Source organism: Musa acuminata, chromosome BXJ2-4 (assembly GCF_036884655.1).
Source record: "Musa acuminata AAA Group cultivar baxijiao chromosome BXJ2-4, Cavendish_Baxijiao_AAA, whole genome shotgun sequence".
Classification (NCBI taxonomy): Eukaryota; Viridiplantae; Streptophyta; class Magnoliopsida; order Zingiberales; family Musaceae; genus Musa; species Musa acuminata.
The window spans coordinates 36,676,107-36,695,218 of NC_088341.1; the positions used below are offsets into that span (position 1 = coordinate 36,676,107).

The 19,112-nt window shown below is 38.3% G+C and overlaps 3 protein-coding genes across 4 annotated transcripts; all 3 read right to left on the reverse strand.

Annotated features, from left to right (window-relative positions):
- Positions 1-1,426: 1,426 nt before the first annotated feature.
- Positions 1,427-5,285, reverse strand: LOC135610623 (protein EARLY-RESPONSIVE TO DEHYDRATION 7, chloroplastic-like). The gene is made up of 4 exons (XM_065105377.1): positions 4,304-5,285; positions 3,296-3,462; positions 2,177-2,261; positions 1,427-1,808 (listed from the first exon to the last, which is right to left on the reverse strand). The coding sequence occupies exons 1-4, from the start codon at positions 5,206-5,208 to the stop codon at positions 1,604-1,606; spliced, it is 1,362 nt and encodes a 453-aa protein (XP_064961449.1). The 5' UTR covers positions 5,209-5,285; the 3' UTR covers positions 1,427-1,603.
- Positions 5,286-5,860: 575 nt separating this feature from the next.
- LOC135610624 (bifunctional protein FolD 4, chloroplastic-like) lies at positions 5,861-8,959 on the reverse strand. Its single transcript, XM_065105378.1, has 5 exons — positions 8,520-8,959; positions 7,586-7,896; positions 7,048-7,284; positions 6,782-6,949; positions 5,861-6,162 (listed from the first exon to the last, which is right to left on the reverse strand). Exons 1-5 carry the CDS (start codon positions 8,704-8,706, stop codon positions 5,992-5,994), a joined length of 1,074 nt encoding a protein of 357 aa, XP_064961450.1. The 5' UTR covers positions 8,707-8,959; the 3' UTR covers positions 5,861-5,991.
- A 529-nt stretch (positions 8,960-9,488) lies between these two features.
- LOC103979436 (peptidyl-prolyl cis-trans isomerase CYP21-1) lies at positions 9,489-16,096 on the reverse strand. 2 transcript variants are annotated; one of them, XM_009395587.3, is made up of 7 exons: positions 15,852-16,096; positions 12,794-12,872; positions 11,961-12,008; positions 11,056-11,079; positions 10,763-10,948; positions 10,078-10,153; positions 9,489-9,982 (listed from the first exon to the last, which is right to left on the reverse strand). In XM_009395587.3, the coding sequence occupies exons 1-7, from the start codon at positions 15,924-15,926 to the stop codon at positions 9,820-9,822; spliced, it is 651 nt and encodes a 216-aa protein (XP_009393862.2). In that variant the 5' UTR covers positions 15,927-16,096; the 3' UTR covers positions 9,489-9,819. The 2 variants fall into 2 exon arrangements, with proteins under 2 accessions (XP_009393862.2, XP_009393872.2); XM_009395597.3 differs by having other exon boundaries at positions 10,763-10,945; positions 15,852-16,093.
- Between the last annotated feature and the right edge of the window lie 3,016 nt (positions 16,097-19,112).

Consider the following 19,112-nt stretch of genomic DNA (forward strand, 5'->3'; position numbering starts at 1 on the left):
GATTGTTGTAATATGTTTTCATTAAGCAAAAATCTAGAAAGCTTTATGTTCATTGAGAGAAAATCTAGGAAGCTTTATATATTTTTATTAGAGCAGGTGTTCAGGATCGGGTGCACAGGGGAGGGGGTAGGTGGTTGAGCCGAACCAAGATGTGGTTCGGGCTCGACTCTAGCTCAGGTCCTACTTGTTACTTGATATGCAATTGGGACACCCAGTGCTAGGCGCTTAGGCAAAGGTGCCTCACCTGACATGTTTCGAGTCTCAAGTGCATTTAGAATGAAAAAGTTTGCCTTAAAGCAGTAAAACACAAAGGGAAACATCGTAAGAGTTGATATAAAAGCAATTTAAAAGGGAAAATAATTACAGGTTAGAATAAAAATAATATAAAGAAGAAAGATTGTGGATAGGTTCTAAAAAATGACAGATTCTAGATCTAATGCAATTTAATAATTTGTTCTATTTATTATTTAAGAAAAAATAAAGATACATTTTGTACTTTTTAGTAATTAAAGAAACTGAGAACAATCAGATTTACCATAATATCACAAGACATTAGAGTATCCCCACCTTTAAGATTTCAAGTCACCATTCAAACCAGATGTTATTAATGTAAAGCAGTTATCTTGCATTAATAAAAAATATCCATTAGTCAAAGAAATAAAATACTCACTTCAATGGTTTCGTGGCCGGAGGTCTCCATGTAGTTCTTCTCCAACAACTCCCGCAGCGAGTTGAAGTTCCTCCCGGTGGCTTTGTCCTTCCAGGCCGAGATGTCATTGTGCGTGACGGGACTCATGATCTTGCGCACCGATGTGCGGCGAAAAGGAACGATACGATGAAAAGAACCCTAACGAATCGGGTGGCACGAGAACCTAACCAATTACCGGGAGTCTTGGAGTTCGGGGGTGGACTTCTTCTCGAGCCGAGGACGACGGTGCCGGTGCCTCGGACAGCGACGGCAGCGAGTTGCCCTTGCGGACGGCCTCGAGGGAGTGCTCGACCTGGAAGAGGTCGCCATCGGGAGAGAAGACGGTTATCGCGCGGCCGTAGCGGGCTCTCTGTTTGATGCCCGTCCTCTATTGCTGCGATGGTAATAAGGAGCTGGGCATACAACATGCCCAATGGTAAGTCTTGGTGACTGGCTTTGAAATCAGAAATAGCAAGGTTATCTCTTTAATTTACTCTTTTTATTATTATTATTATTATTATTATTTTCAAGTTAATTACTAATTTTTACATGTTTAATTTGCAATTTGTTAGATAAATTCCCTCACTGAGAATAATGGCAATTTTATGAATAAAAAAACCTTTTTTAAATTCACATGAGATAACCAAATGGTGTCCATAATTAGACCTTATTGATATATAGTACTTTTTACAAAGAGAATGCGACATAATGATTATTTGCAAAATGGAAAGAGGAACGGAGAGCAATCTATTTTGATTATTATTAACACATAAAATTGCATGAAATAACATACAAGAGGGAGAGGATAGTTCGAGTGATACAGAAACATCAAACTAATGTTCCAATTGGTAAACTATTGTGAAAAAGAATCTCCAACGAAAGGAAGATAAATAATTAAAACATAGCAGGGAGATTTTAGTTCTTGCAAGTCTCCTTGCCACGCTTAGATCTGATTTCAGAAGCTGCAGCTTCTGCAGCAGATTTTGCCAGTGTGGTGGGAGCGATGCTGCTCTTGGGGTCAATGCCTTTTCTGATCTTGAACACGGCCCACGCGGTTCCGACAGCATGCCCTGCAGCATCAAGCCCTTGGGTTGCGGCTGCAGCTGCTTGCTCACCGTACCTGCAACAACAATTTCCATCAATCTATAAACCTCTTCATCTTGTTGTCATGCATATAAGCTTGGAAGGTTGGTTCTGGCACTAAAATTTATTTTATTCGAATCTTCTCCGGGTCACAAAAATCATCGCTATCGATTCACTAAAGCTATTACATGGTCATTTAACTTGTATCTCTTGCACACAAGCATGATCATGGAGATCGTATTTCTTAGGCACAAAATTGAGGTAGAGGTGACTGAAGGATAATGGTTATATGCAAGGTAATATGCAAGAATGGATAATGGTTGGAAATAAAATTTGAGGTTGGAACCAATCCATTTCAACCTGTGATCCAGGGAGATTAAAAAGCAGATTTATGGCAATTGGTACCTGTGAGATACTAGCCCAGTTGTCACAACCGATGATGTAGACAAAACATTTTTTCCAGCCACTTCAAAAGCATCGCATATCTTGCCTATAGGCAACAGGAGAAATAACCAAAACTGATGTTAGTCAGGTATGAGAGTTTAGATTTCTTTCCAGAAAAGAAAAGATTCTTGTCGGAAGAATTCTTAAGAATTGTTTATATATATAAATATATATGATACATTGTTGATATACACCAAGGAGGAAATCATGATACAAGTCACTAATTACCCATAGAAGGACTGAGCCAAGAGCTAAAGAAACTCAGGCAGAGAGATGCTCTCATCATACTAAGTTAATCTGAAGTTTGAACTTCAAATATATGTCTATTGCTGCTGAAACAACTTATTAGAGCATTAATTTCAAACAGTAAAGTTAGAATCGACAGATTTATGTGAGTCAACTATACTAGTAATTATGAATGGTTTGTTATTCTTGTACTCGTAGGGAAACTAAAATTAAGCATCTGATAATTTACCTTAAAAATGAATATGTCTAACTATTTATTCCGAATTATTCTCAAGAAAAAGTATGAAAAGAAACTTGGTAAGTATGTATACTACTCCCTTGCTTTGAAATTAGCTAGAAAAAGAGAACAGAACTCCTTAGAACCAAAATTTAACATAGAACTTTAGCACAATTAGTTGCTGCAGCAAACATTGTTCTTGTGATATGTCCAGATAACATGACAAGGAAATTAAAGACCAAACACATGAAAAATTTTGCTACTAGACTTGTGATGAACCACTTGGCCTTAACTAAATCAAGATTCAGATATCATGATATGATTAATGCAACTAATAGGGAATGAGGTCATGTGAAATGCTACAAGTTCCTCTGTGTCCGGTAATATCTCAACGAGGGCCAACGTGAAGTCAAAATCAAGTAGCACACAATTTGCATGCATGTAAGAGAAAAAAAGGACTAGAAATCATGCATTGCAGATTGAAATCATGAGATAAGAATACTTATATATACATTCAGCCAGGCAAAACAGTAGAGATAATCAAAATGAAATTCATAAGGAAAACATTATATAAATTTCTCTGAACGAAAACAGAGGTAAACTGAGAAATGACATACCAAATCCATCAAGAGAAGCCAGAACAACTTCACCAGGCAACATACCAAAAAATTTCTTGCCTGCTCTCGAATTTACAACTGAACTTGTGAAGTATCCAGACACCCTGACGACCCCAGATAAGACTCCTGTCGCAACCTTCTCTGACATCTTGGTGAACCTCTTAACCCTAAACACCAGTAGGTCATTTGTCAGCACATCTTTTACACAAGAAGCTCAACAAACAAATTTAAACACCAAGGAGAAGACTCATTCAAGATTCTATTTAGAGAACCAAATAACACATAAGCGATGAAAAAGAAAAAGGTGGAATCTGATAGTTCACTGTGAAATATAAATTCCCATAACTTGCCACTAGAAGTGTTAAGGAAAATTTAAAACTTCCACCTGCTATGTTCTTTATGTTTTACTGTTGAACATTCGTAAATCTCATGTCTTCTCAAGGCTTGTTTGTCTCACATCAAAACTTTCAGGTAGATTTACAAGAATGAACTCTTTGTGCAAAACTAATTAAATTCAGCATGATCAAGAAAGAGGACTGTAGTCCAGTTGACGTTTTGAACAATATATAATCTGTCCTTATCGTGCATAATCAATCATGTTTCATTTGTGTGGCATACATAAGTCACAGTCAAACAAAACCTACAATTTAAATCATCAAAAGAAGTTCTTTACTAATATAAATAAATAACAATATTTGATATATATATATATATATATATATATATATATATATATATATATATAATACAATTGACAAAAATAGTGCCCATTTGTTGATCTGTTCTTCAAAACTAAAACAACGTAGATATTGTTTAGAGAAATATATTGTTGTAAGGGTTCTTGATCGCAAAATATTATCTTGGACGTGTGGAAGGACATTTTGTGGCAGGAAACGTTCATCCATGCTCAGGAAAATAGAGTAGAAAGAAAAAGATGAAGGATGATTTGGATCTTAGGTTCCCAAATATAAGTTGATCAAGAAGTGAAGGAAAAGAAAAAGGTGATACCTTTGGATCCTCGCCCAGGTTTCCGGACTAATCTCTGTCGGCTTCTCATTCGGCCCTAGCCTCGTCTTCAACATATCATTCCCCCACTTGAGCCTTTCCACTGTCACATCCCCACACCACAATATCCCCTTCACAAGCTGCCCCGACCCTGCGGCGATCGCCTTGGCGACCAATCCGCTATAGTCCTCGACATTGGGTGCCAGAGTGGTCCAGTAAGCCACACATCGCTCCTCCATCATCTCCTTCTTAGAGCTGTCCTCCATCACCTCTGTGGGCGTGACCTCCTTCGCTACGGTTCCATCAAGCGCCTCCGCCGGCTCCTTCCCGCTCACCTTCTGCACCGAGAAGCTACTATAGCTTTCCAAGATCGCATCCAGCTCCTTCAGAAGAGCCTCCTGCCCCTTTGAAGCGAAGGTCAAGCCATAACTAAGAACGTCCGGCGACCCACCGCCGCCGTCCCCCGTCTCACCGGGAACGTGGAGGGAGAAGAAGTAGTGCGATTCGTCGAGCTTCACGGCGGCCTCATCGTGAGCCAGAGGCCACTGAACGGCGTCATCGGTGCCGCCGACGCGGACGAGGACGGCGACGAAGCTGTCGCCCTGTCGGAGCCCAGAGATGTAGAGGTCGCCGGAAGCGAGCTCGACGCTGCGCTGCTTGTCGATAAGGTGGAGGAAGGCGCCGGGAATGCGTAGTATGGTTTCCTCCGACGGAGGTTGGAGGGAGGGGTTTTTAGGATCGTCTTCGGCAATGTGGGGGAAGAGGTCCTCGGTAAAATCGGACACGTCGACGGGGGGATACAAAGAGGAGGATGAGGGGGTGGTGGTGGTGGGGATGGGAAAGGGAGGAGCGGAGGGAGCAAACGGCGGAGGCGAGGGCTGGGGGATCTGAGGATTTGTGGAAGCCATAGGCGGGTGCTTGCGGTGGGAGAAGAGCGGGTAAGCGGAGGGAAGAGAGAAAGGAAGACGTAACCGTGACCGCCATGAGACAGGGAATGTTAGTTATGGTCCTGTAACGGTAACGGCATTGCACCTCATTCGGCGGGACGGTCTGACGTGGACTTTGTGGTCCGTAGCGTTTCCGTTAGTCCTGACGCGATACTTCTGTTGCGGTCCAACCTGTAGCAAACAAAATAACAAAATAAAATTGCATATATTATTATGGAGTATAAATTTAGAGAGGAAGAGATGAGCAAAATCTATTGTCACACCACATCAAATTCACATAAGCCTCCAACTCCATCATCTAAACAAATCCTTACTCTAATCCAAGATGAAAAATCGACCAAAAACTCAAATTAAATCACCAGAATACATTAATCAAATCAAATCAAAATTTGAGTTTACCATCTCATGATAAAATTTAGAAGAAACTCTTAGACTTGTCTCAGTGGATTACATGCACACTTCTCTCTCAGTGGCATATACGCTTTTCATCTGCAGAGAGATACAAATACCAGCAGAAGGCAAAATATAAATCAGTACATATAAGCTGTTATCTGGAGTCTGAAAAAATTGCTTTTCCAGACCAAATACAATGAGCATGATAATTCACATGACATCAGTAAATGTTTTTATAACAAGGTCCTGGAATCAAACACTATCCTCATCTTCAGATTTCTTAACACTTCAAAAAAGAGAAGTAGATGTATAAATTTATGCATGTTAACTAGATCAGCAAAATTGCAAGTATCACTTGAAATTATGAATCCTTTTAGCTGATTCGAGTGTATTCGACAAGAGCATTGCAATGGTCATTGGACCAACTCCACCAGGGACTGGTGTAATAGCAGAAGCCACCTCACAAGCCTCTTCATAACAGACGTCACCAACCAATCTGTAACCCCGGGGGCTTTCAGCATCCTAATGCATGGAGAAAATCTTCATTAAGTTATAAGATATTTTACGCAATCGCAAAATAAAAACAAATTTGTATTTATGAATATTGATCATTTCAATTGGATGAAAGGTAAGTGATAAAAAGGAAAAGGAAAAGAAAGGTGAAACTTAAACTTATTATGACAACCATCAGAATTTTGTGCATTATTATAGATAAAAGCAATTCATCATTGTCTAGATTAGAAAAGGCCTACTTTCATAGTACCTGTACGTAGTCATTGTTAAATTACTAACATTAACAGTGACCAGATGCAATAAAAAGATGAAGTGCAGAGAAGTATGTCAAGAACTAAAATCAGATATCAACTAAATTATAATTAGTCTAATAATTGTGAGACAAGGAATTAGGACTCTCAGGTATGCTTGCTAAAAGGCAAAAGCTTCATCGCTTTTCCTATTAAAAAAATGACACCAAGAATAATAGGTTGAACATTAATTCTAGTAATTTCAGTCCTGAAATTCAAATTATTAGAAAGGAAAATGCCTTGGCCATGAATGCAAATTAGGATTCAAATATCAACCAATATGACATGGCGCATTTATATTCTTAGTAACTAAACATCCTAAGCAGGAAGACTCTTACATCAACAGGATTGATTCCAACGTCTATCACAACCGCACCAGGCTTTATCCAGCTACCCCTCACCAAATTAGCGACTCCAGCAGCTGAAACGATTATATCTGCTTGACTTGTAATTTCCTCAGGATTTTTGGTGTAAGAATGTACCATGCTGACAGTTGCATTTGCTTTCTGGCAAATAATCAACAATTTCACATGAATAAATACGAAACACAAAAAAGTAACGCCACAAATTATTTATAATAAAGATGTAGGCCAAAGGATTATACCTGCAATAATAGTGCAACAGGCATTCCGACAATATTGCTTCTGCCAATCACAACAGCTCTTTTCCCCTTTATCTCAATGTCATACCTGTGCAGCAATTCCATGCATCCTTTTGGAGTACATGGAACAAATAGAGGATCCCTACCTTGCATAGCAAGACGACCAATATTGAGTGGATGGAACCCATCCACATCTTTCTCAATACTGACAGCGTTTAATATGTTCTCTTCCTTCATGTGCTGCCAAAATAGAACATTTTGGTAAGTGCAAATAATAAGAGAAGAAACATAAGTCCCAGTTCAGTTGCAGAATAAAAAAAAATCCCTTGTCTGTTGAGAAAATGCTAAATATCTTCTAAATTAAACTCTATACGAGGGGAAACAGGATACAGAAATCCTAGCACATCACAGCCTTTAGATGACATTATGTCGGGAATCAATGATCAATTTATAAAATGATGGCAATGACATTTGTCCTATAAGAAAACTTCATATTACTTCCAAGAGCAATTGATATATATATATACCAATGATAACATACACGAGGCAGAGGCAACTGGACAAGAATTCCATGAACTGATGAATCATCATTGAAAATTGCAATATGCTTTAGAACTTCCTCTTCCGTACAGTCCTCAGGCAAATTGACTTCATAAGAATTGATACCCACAGCCTTGCAAGCTTTCTTTTTGTTCCGGACATATGTTTGAGAGTCCTTCCTTGAACCCACTAGAATTACAGCCAGGCCCGGAACAATGCCAATTGTGTCCTTCGTCCTTGCTATCTCTGCAGCAACCTCATTTTTTATTTGGCCCGATACCAACTTCCCATCGATAACCTTAGCAGAAGTTTCTGCAATCATCACCAATGTAAATCAAAAGTTTACCCTCGAAACAGGTGAAACAAATAAAAAAAAATCTAAAACTAAGATCATGGTAGAGAAATACAAGATAAGATTATCTAGGTCGATCAAATTAACTTAGTCAAGTAAATCAGATCTTTCCATCGTTTTATGAGAACAAAGAACTAACTAAATTTTGCGATAATTTTCATTCTAGGAATGCCCTTCAAGGGCCAATACACAAGGACTCAATAAGAACAAGCTATGCTCGATTTCAATACTCACCACCCTGTTACCCAGTCCTCGTATCTCTTTCTTACTAACAATATCTTCCTACTATAGTCCATCTTGTCTGGACATTAACATTATTATTCTCGAAATGAAATAAAGATCCACCTCTTAAAAACAAAAGATGTATCACTTCAAGAAAATCTATATCTGTGTGAGAAATTCTCAAAAAAAAAAAAAAGGAATATAATGTCTATTGACAAACACCAAACGCACGGCACGTGGTCGACGAATCGTCTCACAGAACCACACAAGTTTTCCACGAGTTGACGATACGCATAGTCCCCTCTGTTACAGCGGCGCCGACCTAACACAGGCAAGCGATTACAAGATCGACAGTGTTTACCCGGAGCGACGGCAGATAGACTTGAGTTCCGCGAGGCGACCGACCGGACCGCCATCGATCCCAACGGCATCGGAACCGAGGACTGGAATCGGCAGGCGAGGATCATCCGGGGCGGGGTCAGAGCTCGAGCCACCGCCGCCGCCGGCGACGACAGCGAGCAGCGGCTGGAGAGTATGGAGGACGCCATGGGCCCACAAGAGCAGGAAGAGAAGGGTAAGCTGGCTCTAGGGTTTCTGAGGAGGGGAGAGAGGGGAGGAAGAAGAAGAAGCAAAGCCGAAGGGCGCGCCAATTTGAGATTATTCCTTTGACCTTTTTCTCTTCTTTTTTGGCCTCGCTTCGCTTTGCTTCGATCGCCGCCTACTTGTCTTCGTCCGTGGATGTGATTGGATTAATCTTGAACTATATGATTCCAAAATCCAACCCCAAGGCATGTAACGTTTGAGATATTTGTGTGGGTCAGGTAGGCTGGGGATAGGACTCAGCTTAGTGGCCGAGACACTTTATAGTCTTAAATATTATTTTATATTCTTAAAAATTATTTTTTAAGTCATAATATTTTTAACAATAAACAAATTAACATCTCTGAGAATATAAGATGTAATTTTTTAAAGAAAATGAATAATTTATTCTTTTTAGTTGAATAAGCCCAACTTGATTCCGAAGAGTTGGAGGCCCAATCTCTTCTCAAAGTGGAATTACAATTTTGAGATTTGTGTATGCTTCAAGTAAGAGTCAATTGGTGGGGGGGATTTCAAGTAAAGAATGTTTTGTCTCCCTAAATATATTACCATTAAGGTGAAAACATAATCTAAACAAAAGAATCCAATCCATTGCAGCCAAACATTTGAGGCTTTATTACCCATATATTTCCCCCGGCAAGTCATCTTCAAATAGTAGGACAAAATGAAGTTGTTTTCCTGCATTTCTGATCTGCTATCACCTGAAAACAATCAAATGCTGGTTAGATAATTGAGAAAAGCTTCTGTTTGGAAATTCAAATTTCAATAGTATAACCAACAAAAGAGTCATACTACATCATGTAACAGACGCATAGGTGAAACAAGAACTGGGTTGAGTGAATCCCTCTTGTCAACTGGTAATGTCTATCACATATGATCCAAGAAATTTACTAGGCTAATGTACACGATATATTGCCGTAGAGAATACCAGCTCTTTCAAACTCCTAGCTGCTAGTACCATAAATGCACCAATATGCAATAAGGTTGTCATTTTTGTATCAACCGCGAATGGTGAAGGATGGCACCAACTCATCAATCTAGAAGCGATAGCATCTAATAGCTCATTTTTCTGCATCCAACTGGTCATTTGGTATCTCTCCTGAATCAACGATGATGACTTTCTTTCTTGGCTTCCCATTATATGTTCCAGCTCCTCCCTCGATGGCAAAGACGGTATCCATGCCCTGAATAACCCTACCAAAGGCAACGTGCTCCCCATCTAACCTACAATTGCAGAAGAATAATTGGCATATCAGATTGTTTGAACTTAAAGCCCACACATCAGCTCTCAAATGGTTTGAAATTTAAAGGGTACATACCAGCTTGCCTTAACTGTGGTTATAAAGAACTGGGATCCATTGGAATCAGGCCCTGAGTTCACCATAGAAACTATACCTGGAAGTGTGAACGAGCACCAAAGTAAGAAATTGCACAGTGGGAATGACAGAATCCAAATAAGAGCATTAATCAAGTACTGAATCCGTTGCCAGTATACAGAATATGCATTAATCAAGTACACTACAAAGTTGATGTACAACTAATCAAGTGTGCCGCAAATGTCTTTTAATTTATGAATCCAATATGCCTTAATATTTTTTTTATTTTTTCTCTATTTATTAGTCTAGGGTATATCTAAAAGAAAAGTTAGCCTTTGCTATCACATGTTTCTTCGACTTTGCAATCAAAGGAACACAAACATTGTCACCAACATGACCAACAAGAGGCAGCAGCCTTCATTTTTAACTATATGCCAACTGCATGGAGTGTGTTAAATTGACTCTCTGGAGCCCTCATTTCTAATAATATGCCAACCTTATGAAAGTTTGCTACATTGACTCTTTTCCACCATTAACAATTTAGATCAGTTGTGAGAAAGAACTCAGAAGTTTCAAGGAGCATAATTTCACCATTAATTTTGTGGAATAGTAACTTCAAAAGCATGAAGTACATGTAAACCTAATTTTCACTAACTTCGTTAATATATGGTTGAAATGGAAATCCAACCTGCTTGTGAATGCTTTATGATGAAGTTCTCATCAGGAAAGGTACCACCATATATAGATTCACTGCCCCTACCATCACCATTAGTGACATCACCACCTTGTATCACAAAACCAGAAACTATACGATGAAATTTTGTTCCCTTATAGTGAAGATTTCTTCCACCAGTCCCATTGCTCTTTTCACCTGCTACCAAATCATAGGTTGCAAACAATCTTTAGAATGTACTTTGCCTCGTCAAGACACTAAAAATCAACAAATAAGGCAGAAATATCTTCTGATGCAAGTCCAGATACCTGTGCAGAGAGCTCGAAAATTTTCTGCCATGAAAAGAGGAAAAAAAATGATATACATTAGTTGACATGTTGAAACAAAGATATGTCAGAACACATGCATGATCAAATTTAAGTACACTGAAGATTAAAAAAGAAATGCATAAGTTGACATGTTGGAACACGAAAGGTCCAAACACATGCATGATCAAATTTAGGTACACCAAACTAACAACTAACAAAAGGTGCACAAACAAGTGAAGAAGTGGTTAAAATCTCTGACCTTATAGGTTAAGCCAAACTAATTGAAGCCACATTTTGGCAATAATAATCGCTACTGGTTAAAATCAATAGGAGATAAATGATTCATGGGTCAAGGACAACCACTGAGGTTCTTTATTTGACTACCTAATCATGGCAACTGATATATGGACCAGAAGTTTCTTCATTCCATTAAATTTGGTGGAAGTGAACATGGCAACTGATATTTGGACCAGAAGTCGGTGGGGAGAACTTCAAAGAGAATGATAGGCTGTTAGAGAAGGCCGAAGAACATGAAGAGCCATTACATCCCACATGCTGAATTTACAATGATGCTGTTAATGACTAGCTTTAGGGAAGTAGTCAGGTAAGCAAAAATTGAAATTGTGCACTTCACAGTCTGATGTATTCTTATTTGGAAACAGAAATAAGTTTCCAATATTCTATAAAGCAACCACAGTGCTTTAATGGTAAACATACAACATAGTGCACATGTTCTATGCAGTCACATATGCAGATTGTGTACACCAATCACTTCAATCAACCTATCAGTCTAAGCAACAATATATTGATGTGTCATATGTAGTTATAGACAATTCAAACGAATGTAAACATTAATTTTACATGAAATATACAGGAACCATGACAGGTTAGTCGCAGTTACATACCAACAGTTTTTGGCACCACCTCTCCATATAGTCCAATGACAATCCTACCTGAGGTCACAAATGAGTTCTGAGCACATTATACTACTTGTTGATCTTCAGCTGGAACTGGGTTAATCCATAAAGAGTTTAATGCAATTGTAATTAATTGGAGAAAAGAGCAGAAAAATCACATAATCACAACAAACGAATTTCTTGATGTCCCTAAACACATTGTCATTGATATTTTCATAACTATAAGAAGGACAATGTCTGGCAATCCATCAGGAAGAAAAGGTTTACAATTACTTTAAAACAATTGTTTTATAAACTGAGCATGTCATAATATAATTCAGTAAATTATATTTGTATAGGTCTCCTTAATAAAATAAACCATAACCTACAAACACAAAAGCTGCAAAGAAGGATGAGAAATATTGACCGCTAAACACCCTCTTTATTTCAAATAAGCCAAGATCTTATATAATAACACAATTCTGAAAACATTGATCACTACAAGGAGCAATTGGAGGACAATTTAAAGGTCACTTCAAATATAGAAGGTGGATGCCTGTTAAGCCTAATGCCTGCATCATGTGCAGCACCATCCATCTTAACAATTAATCCATTGAGACATAGTAGGCATACATGTCAGCTAGTATTAATTATGTGGCACTTAAACCAATTGATTAATATTCAGAGGAAAGAATAAAAGATATTTTCATGAAGAGTTTATAGAAACAGATGATTATAGATACCTGCTAGGCCTAAATGAACCAAATAAGCAAACATAAGTTCAAGTACATGAACCAAATCTTTTTATAATGCATTAGAATTTACACTTCCATTAAATGTACCTAAATGTTGGCCATCAATATCGACATCCAAGAAAACTCTATGAGTTTTTTCAGGCTCTTTTTCCACCTTAAGTTTATCCTGCGTAGGCAAAATAAGCTTTAGTTCTTAAATAATAAGAAAGCACTGATATTCGACACATAAGACAGAAACAGTAGTTTTCAGCAAAAGGGAAATTTGACAAATAATATGAAGGCAATCATTTTTTATTGATGAAATGTCTGCAAAAACTTACAAATAAGGCCTATAATTTTCTCTTGATTTCTAAAACACAGTTTAGAGAAGAACAAACCAAAAAGCTGTATACACTAAGGAAGTAACCAGACATGCTTGCGATGTGACATCAACACATAAAAAAAATGAAAATGTTCACTTGTAAGTCTTTCTATGTGCTAACACCTTGGTTGAACAACTGATCCCAAATCCGTAATAAATGCAGATAATCTCTTCCCTATCTACCATAATTTCAAGTCAATTGTAATATATTTCTTGATTTTGCAGCTGATAATTATATAACTCCAGAATATGACCACTATAAATAACTACAAAGAGACAGGATCCTATTATGCAATTAGAATAAAAAAAATTATGGAACATGTCCATCATTTATCATATGGAACTCTTTTGTAACTGCTTTAATAGGCAGCTGCACAGGATTGACAAGAACATGCACAGGGTCCATCAGCATATGCCAATGAAACTCATTTGCATCCAAAAGGACAAGAAGGTGAGGAAGGATAAGTTGTTCAGTTGTCATATCACAAAAGGCTTAACAACAGCACAATGTCATGGCATCTGCTCTATGTCAACATTTCTGCTAAAACATAAAATAAAAAAGAACATACAGTAAACATTTTCATAGAACTGTAAACCTATTGTTCGAAACCACATGGTATCTAAAGATCTGCTAAAGAAATGACTTTAAGCAAAAACATATTGCCAAGAGATGCCAGAGATTCAATTTGCATTAGATATTCGAGTTCTAAACATGGTTTGAATCAGTGATTGTTGTACCTCCCGAAACGATATGGCAGGCAGTACATACCAGTCCTGGTGTGGACCAATATGCAGACCACTCCCGTTTCGGGCGGTCCGATTAAAATAGTAAAAATTCAAAAAATGATGGGCCCTACTCCATTTCAGCATTAAAAAAAAAAATTTAAAGGCAAGTTAGGGCTGTTGAATCCCGGATTTTAATAATGAAATCAATTGATGAGTTACGATCTAATGTGCTATTTGAGAAAAGTGATGCAGCACTAACTTCGATCATGAAAAGACAAAGCAATTAAGGCAAAACAATCAAAAGTTGGGCTGGAGTTGGAGATTAGACATCGGGCTGGATGAATCGGGCATTGCGCCAAGATCGGACGTTGCGCCAAGTTCGGACGTTGCGGGAGTCAACATGCCGATGGATTATGCGATACGCCAAAGGTTTGAACGATGCATCGAAAGTTCGTCGGAAGTTCACCGAGAGCTCGGATGAACAAATGACAAGTCGAGTAACTTAGATTTGCTGTTTTGTAATTGTTTGTCTTAATCATCGTAATTAGGTCTTAATTTGAGTTAGGTTTGGATGTAACCCTACTAACTCAATTAGGGGTCAAGTGGGCCTGAATAAGGATTGTATTAGGCCAAGAGGAAGGCCCATTCAATGACCCTTAGCTGGCCCGAGCGGTGGCACCACTTGAGGCTCGACCTCCCAGGTTGTTTGGAGGGTGGTACTGCCCAGACAATCTCCCAGATTGTGTCAGGTGTCAGTGTCAAACTGGCACCGCCCAGTGTCAGACTGATAGGCGGTGGTACCGCCAGTTGTCAGTCTGACAAACGGTGGTACCGCTAGTACCCCGAAAATCGAGGATTAGACACTTTTTGACTTCATTTTTGAAGTCATTGGGGCCTATAAATACTTCACTCTTTCTTGCATGAAAGAGCACAAAAAGTGAACAAAAATCTTGAGATTTTGAGTTGTAAAAGTCTTGAAAAAGTGCTAAGTGTCCTCCTCCTTCTTAAGATTTGTGATTATTCTAAGAGATGTGTGAGGCTTGTAAATGTTGTCTCTTAAACCTATGAAAAGGAAAAAAAGTTGTAAAAGGTTAGTTGGTCTACGCCCATTGAAGGAAGACCATTAACGAACGCCGATGGCCTCGACGGAAGAGGAATCGGGAGTGGACGTAAGTCACAACGAACGAACCACTATAAATTCAGTGTGCTCTCATCTTTGTTGTTTATCTTTATTGCTTACTTATTTTGTTGCTCACACTACCTTGCACCTACTTTTAAGTCAAGCACACTCGAGATTGGTTTTCATCGAACGAGATTTTGTTGAATCGACGAAAGTTTTCCTTAAGCGCTAATTCACCTCTTCCTCTTAGTGTCGATTTCGATCCTACAATGGCTTGCGAACGCAAGCACTCTTCTCTCGTACGATGCCGCAGCCCTCGCTGCTGCGATGCTGCAGCGGTATCAGCGGTACTGCCTCTTCGCCCTGTTGCTTTCACTTCAACGCTGCCGCTGCACTTCTACACCTCCTCTTCTTTCTTCTTCTTCTTCCTTATTCCTTTCTCCTTCCTCCTATTCCTTGTTCCTATGTTCCTCCACCGCCCATTCCTATTCACTCTCTTTTTCTTCTTTATCGAAATACCAATATGCACCGGCATATTATGTATCGGTACACCGGTACATACCGTTCCAGCAGATTACCGAAATGGATCCGGTACCCGAAAAGGCAAACCCTAGTTTGAATATCTAATCTGCACGACGTTTAATTCTTCTTCAGAACTCAAATTCCTGGTTAGTGAACCACAAAATCGTCAGATATTAAAACTTTCCGCCTCACTATTTGCAAGCTTCCAACTCACAACATTTCACGGACTAAATAGAAACCAAATTCCAGGTAATGGAACAATTTCGTCAAGAATTACGGAACGCATCGTGTCAAGCTATAGATATCAAGAGAAAGCGAAGCTAGATATTAACAAAGAAATGTTATATATCGAGATCGTAAGGATGGAAGAATGTGGAAAGGGGAAGGGATCTGAAGAAAAGAGGAATCGGCCGGACCTCCTTGTGGGTGATGGAAAAGCCGAGAAGGATGATGGCGAGGGCGAGGAACGCGACGACGGCCTTGCGGATCATCGCTGCCTCGGATCGTGCCGATCGACCGTCGTCGCTTCTCCGAAACCCTCGCTGTTTCCGATTCTTCCCTCGGTCGCCAGTCGTTGACACCACTGCGCCAAATCTCTCACTCTCGAGGGTTGCTTTTGAAGAAATGGGCGAGATCCGATATTTTCATTCTCCGTTGTGGCTTTTGCTTTCGTTTTTTAGCTTTTTCTTTTTTTTTCTTTTTTTGAATTTTTGGACGATATATCGAGAAATACTCCGTGTGGGTGTTTAATTTGGGAACGCACTTCGGAAAAGTTTACCTGAGAATATATTTTTTATAAAATACTAATTTTATCAGATAATTTTTTTAAAACAATCTAGTTTTGAGAAATTATTGCATAGTACTCGATTTTTTAAAATATGGTAGAATATTTTTTTTCATAAAAGATAATTTTGTTATAAGCTTCCATGAAATATCGTTTGTCATATGTGCCTTCATTGTTTGTCATATGTGCCTCCGTGTATAGAATCGTAACGCCTGCGTTGTAAGCAAGGACGACGAGGGTGAAGTATGCATCATCGACAACAAGGGTCGTGATCTCAACCAATGAGGGCTAGCCTTCCGTTTTGTCTGAGTTATATGGCACCTTTGCATGTCTGTTCGTAAAGTATTAGGGTCCTCGTAATCTTTTATGGTCCCTCAAGAACATACAAAATAGAAAATAGATTAGAGAAAGCGTTTAACTTAGTATCTCATATATAGACATTTCATCAAATACTTGATAATCAATGCAAATTATAGACATAAACTTCACACGCTCGAAACGATCATACGATAAAATTGATGTTATTGATGCTACTGAACAAGGTAACGAACTAACCCTAAACACTATTCCAAATACTCATCCAACCATATTCCATTGGGTAGCTCCAATGTGTTATACTTCTGGCTGATACTCTATACCACTTTATAAAACTAAAAAAATCTCAAAATGACTACCTAGATAATATATTTTTAAGTAGTTTTATCTCTGCATAATGATTGCACATAATCTGCATTTATATAACTGGAACAGTCATAAGAGCCAGTCAAAATGGGACTGTTAAATATACTGCAAGCCCTCTATATGTTGTGCAAAGCATAAATAAATCAAAAGATATGGACACACAAATATTATATCGAACACCCTATGTATAGAATTATCTATGATATTCTTCCTCACCATGTCATCATCAAAGTTTTTATGGACATTACATCTCTTTACCTTTGCTAAATCTTTAATTTTATACTCTAATTGCAACATGTCTCTTGGCTTCAACTGCTCTTTGTCGCTATTGTTAAGTAGTCGAGCTTTGATCTATCAATGCTACTTCAACTCACCAATGACTCTGACTATAGTGTGAGGTTGATCAAGTGCCGATCTTTGTTAGTTACAATAGATCCCTCAAATGGAAAAAAAAAAAAAAAAAAAAGACTTTCCTTATTATGCATTAGTCTCTCAAATGTCTCACACCACTCAAACTAGGTGGTCTATTGGAGTTTTAATGAGCATTGTCTCCTAGATTTTAAAATTTTTTTAGGTTTTTTCTTAATAAAATTTGTCCATTGATTTCTCTCGTGCTTAGTTGTCGCCTCTAAGTATGTTCATATCACTTTCACTTTCGATTTATATTCTTTTATGAAATAAAGCGGACATTCTACTCTTGATAGAACTGATCACCATTGGTAATTATTTGATAATTATTATATTCCACTAAGTCTCTTTGAATAGTCTTTAAATATGTAATATGTAAGAGGACTAAGATACTTGATTTTACTCATTCTCTTAAAAGTTAAGAAGATAAAAGTTTCTTGGTTTCACCCACCCTCTTGAAGATTATACTTTATGTTTTAAGTTGGTTACAAGACTTCGCTTATTTTTTGTTCACATTTCTAAAGCACTTGAACATGAAACATTTATACTCCTTATGTTAAATTAACTATTGTAATTCATCTCCTAGTTGTCATCAAACTTCTCTCTACATTATCCAACCCTCTTCATATTACTTTGTACTCACCTCTCTCTTCTCTCTATTATCGTATCTTTTTGTTTACCATGATACTTCTTTTCCTTTTATTGTCGTCACCATTATCATCTTCAAATCCCTCGTGATCATGCTCATCAATTGACTATCTCTTTGTCACCTCTATCATTGTTATCAATGTCATATATAGCTCATATTATCTTTACATTGCCATTTGTAACCCTCTTCGTATTATACTATACTCACGTCTCCCTTCCCTTCATTATCATTTTTTTTAATTTATCAAGTTACTTGTTTTTCCCTTTTCTTTATCATCATCACCACGATTGTCTTTCACCACGGTCGTCTCTCCCTTTCATCGTCACCTTTTTCTTTGAAGCATCTGAACCTGAAAATATTTATACTCCTTATGTTGAACTAACTACTATAATTCGTCTCCTAGTTGTCATTAAATTTCTCTATATGTTATCGTTTGCAACCCTCTTCGTATTGCGTTGTACTTATGTCTCCTTTCTTTCCATCATCGTATCTTTTTGTTTATCACGACACCTCATTCCCTTTTCTTTATTGTCATCATCGTTTTTGAATTCCTCATAATCATACTCATCGACAGACTATCTCTCTCTTGTATTTATAACTATCATTAGTGTCCTCGTATTCTCTCTACGTTGTCTTTGTAACCCAATTCATATAATATTATAGTCACAACTCCTTCAGTTTTTTATTTTTTTATCATGATACTTAATTTTTCCTTTTCTTTTTTGCCATCACCATTTTCGTCTTTCTCCGCTTTTCTCTCTCCCTTGGATCGTCACCTCCATTTATCCCTTTCATCACTAGGCTTGTTACTCACCTCCATCCAACCGTTCGTTGATGATCGCACGGCTCTCACAGCACAATCGATTGTACGAATCATAAAGCAGGATCTCGGTGACATCGTTCGGTGTTAGGATCGCCGTCGATTGATGATAGCGCGGATCTCACAGCTCAATCGATTGTGCGAATCATAACGTGGGATCTCGATGACATCCTTTGGTGTTAGGATCTCCTTCACCCCTAGGTGGTTCGATCGATCCTACGGTCAGTAGCGAGGGATCACATCATGGAACGGACGATTAATTAAAAATGCAATTGCAGATGATCCTCATGAACATCATGCCACGGTGAACTCACGGACTCGAACCCAACTCGTAC

Bases quoted from the DNA above. Each gene is read 5' to 3' on its own strand.
- LOC135610623 (XM_065105377.1), bottom strand. From the start codon at position 5,208: ATGGCTTCCACAAATCCTCAGATCCCCCAGCCCTCGCCTCCGCCGTTT. The intron at 3,463-4,303 runs GTATCACCTTTT...ACTGGTGTTTAG, and splicing joins ACCTGGGCGAGGATCCAAAG to GGTTAAGAGGTTCACCAAGA. The intron at 1,809-2,176 runs GTACCAATTGCC...TTGTTGTTGCAG, and splicing joins ACTGGGCTAGTATCTCACAG to GTACGGTGAGCAAGCAGCTG.
- LOC135610624 (XM_065105378.1), bottom strand. From the start codon at position 8,706: ATGGCGTCCTCCATACTCTCCAGCCGCTGCTCGCTGTCGTCGCCGGCG. The intron at 7,285-7,585 runs GTATGTTATCAT...CTATTTTGGCAG, and splicing joins TCCAGTTGCCTCTGCCTCGT to CACATGAAGGAAGAGAACAT. The intron at 6,163-6,781 runs GTAAGAGTCTTC...TCCATGCATTAG, and splicing joins TTGGAATCAATCCTGTTGAT to GATGCTGAAAGCCCCCGGGG.
- LOC103979436 (XM_009395587.3), bottom strand. From the start codon at position 15,926: ATGATCCGCAAGGCCGTCGTCGCGTTCCTCGCCCTCGCCATCATCCTT. The intron at 12,009-12,793 runs GTACATTTAATG...TTGTGACCTCAG, and splicing joins TATTGATGGCCAACATTTAG to GTAGGATTGTCATTGGACTA. The intron at 10,949-11,055 runs GTATCTGGACTT...ATGATTTGGTAG, and splicing joins TTTTCGAGCTCTCTGCACAG to CAGGTGAAAAGAGCAATGGG.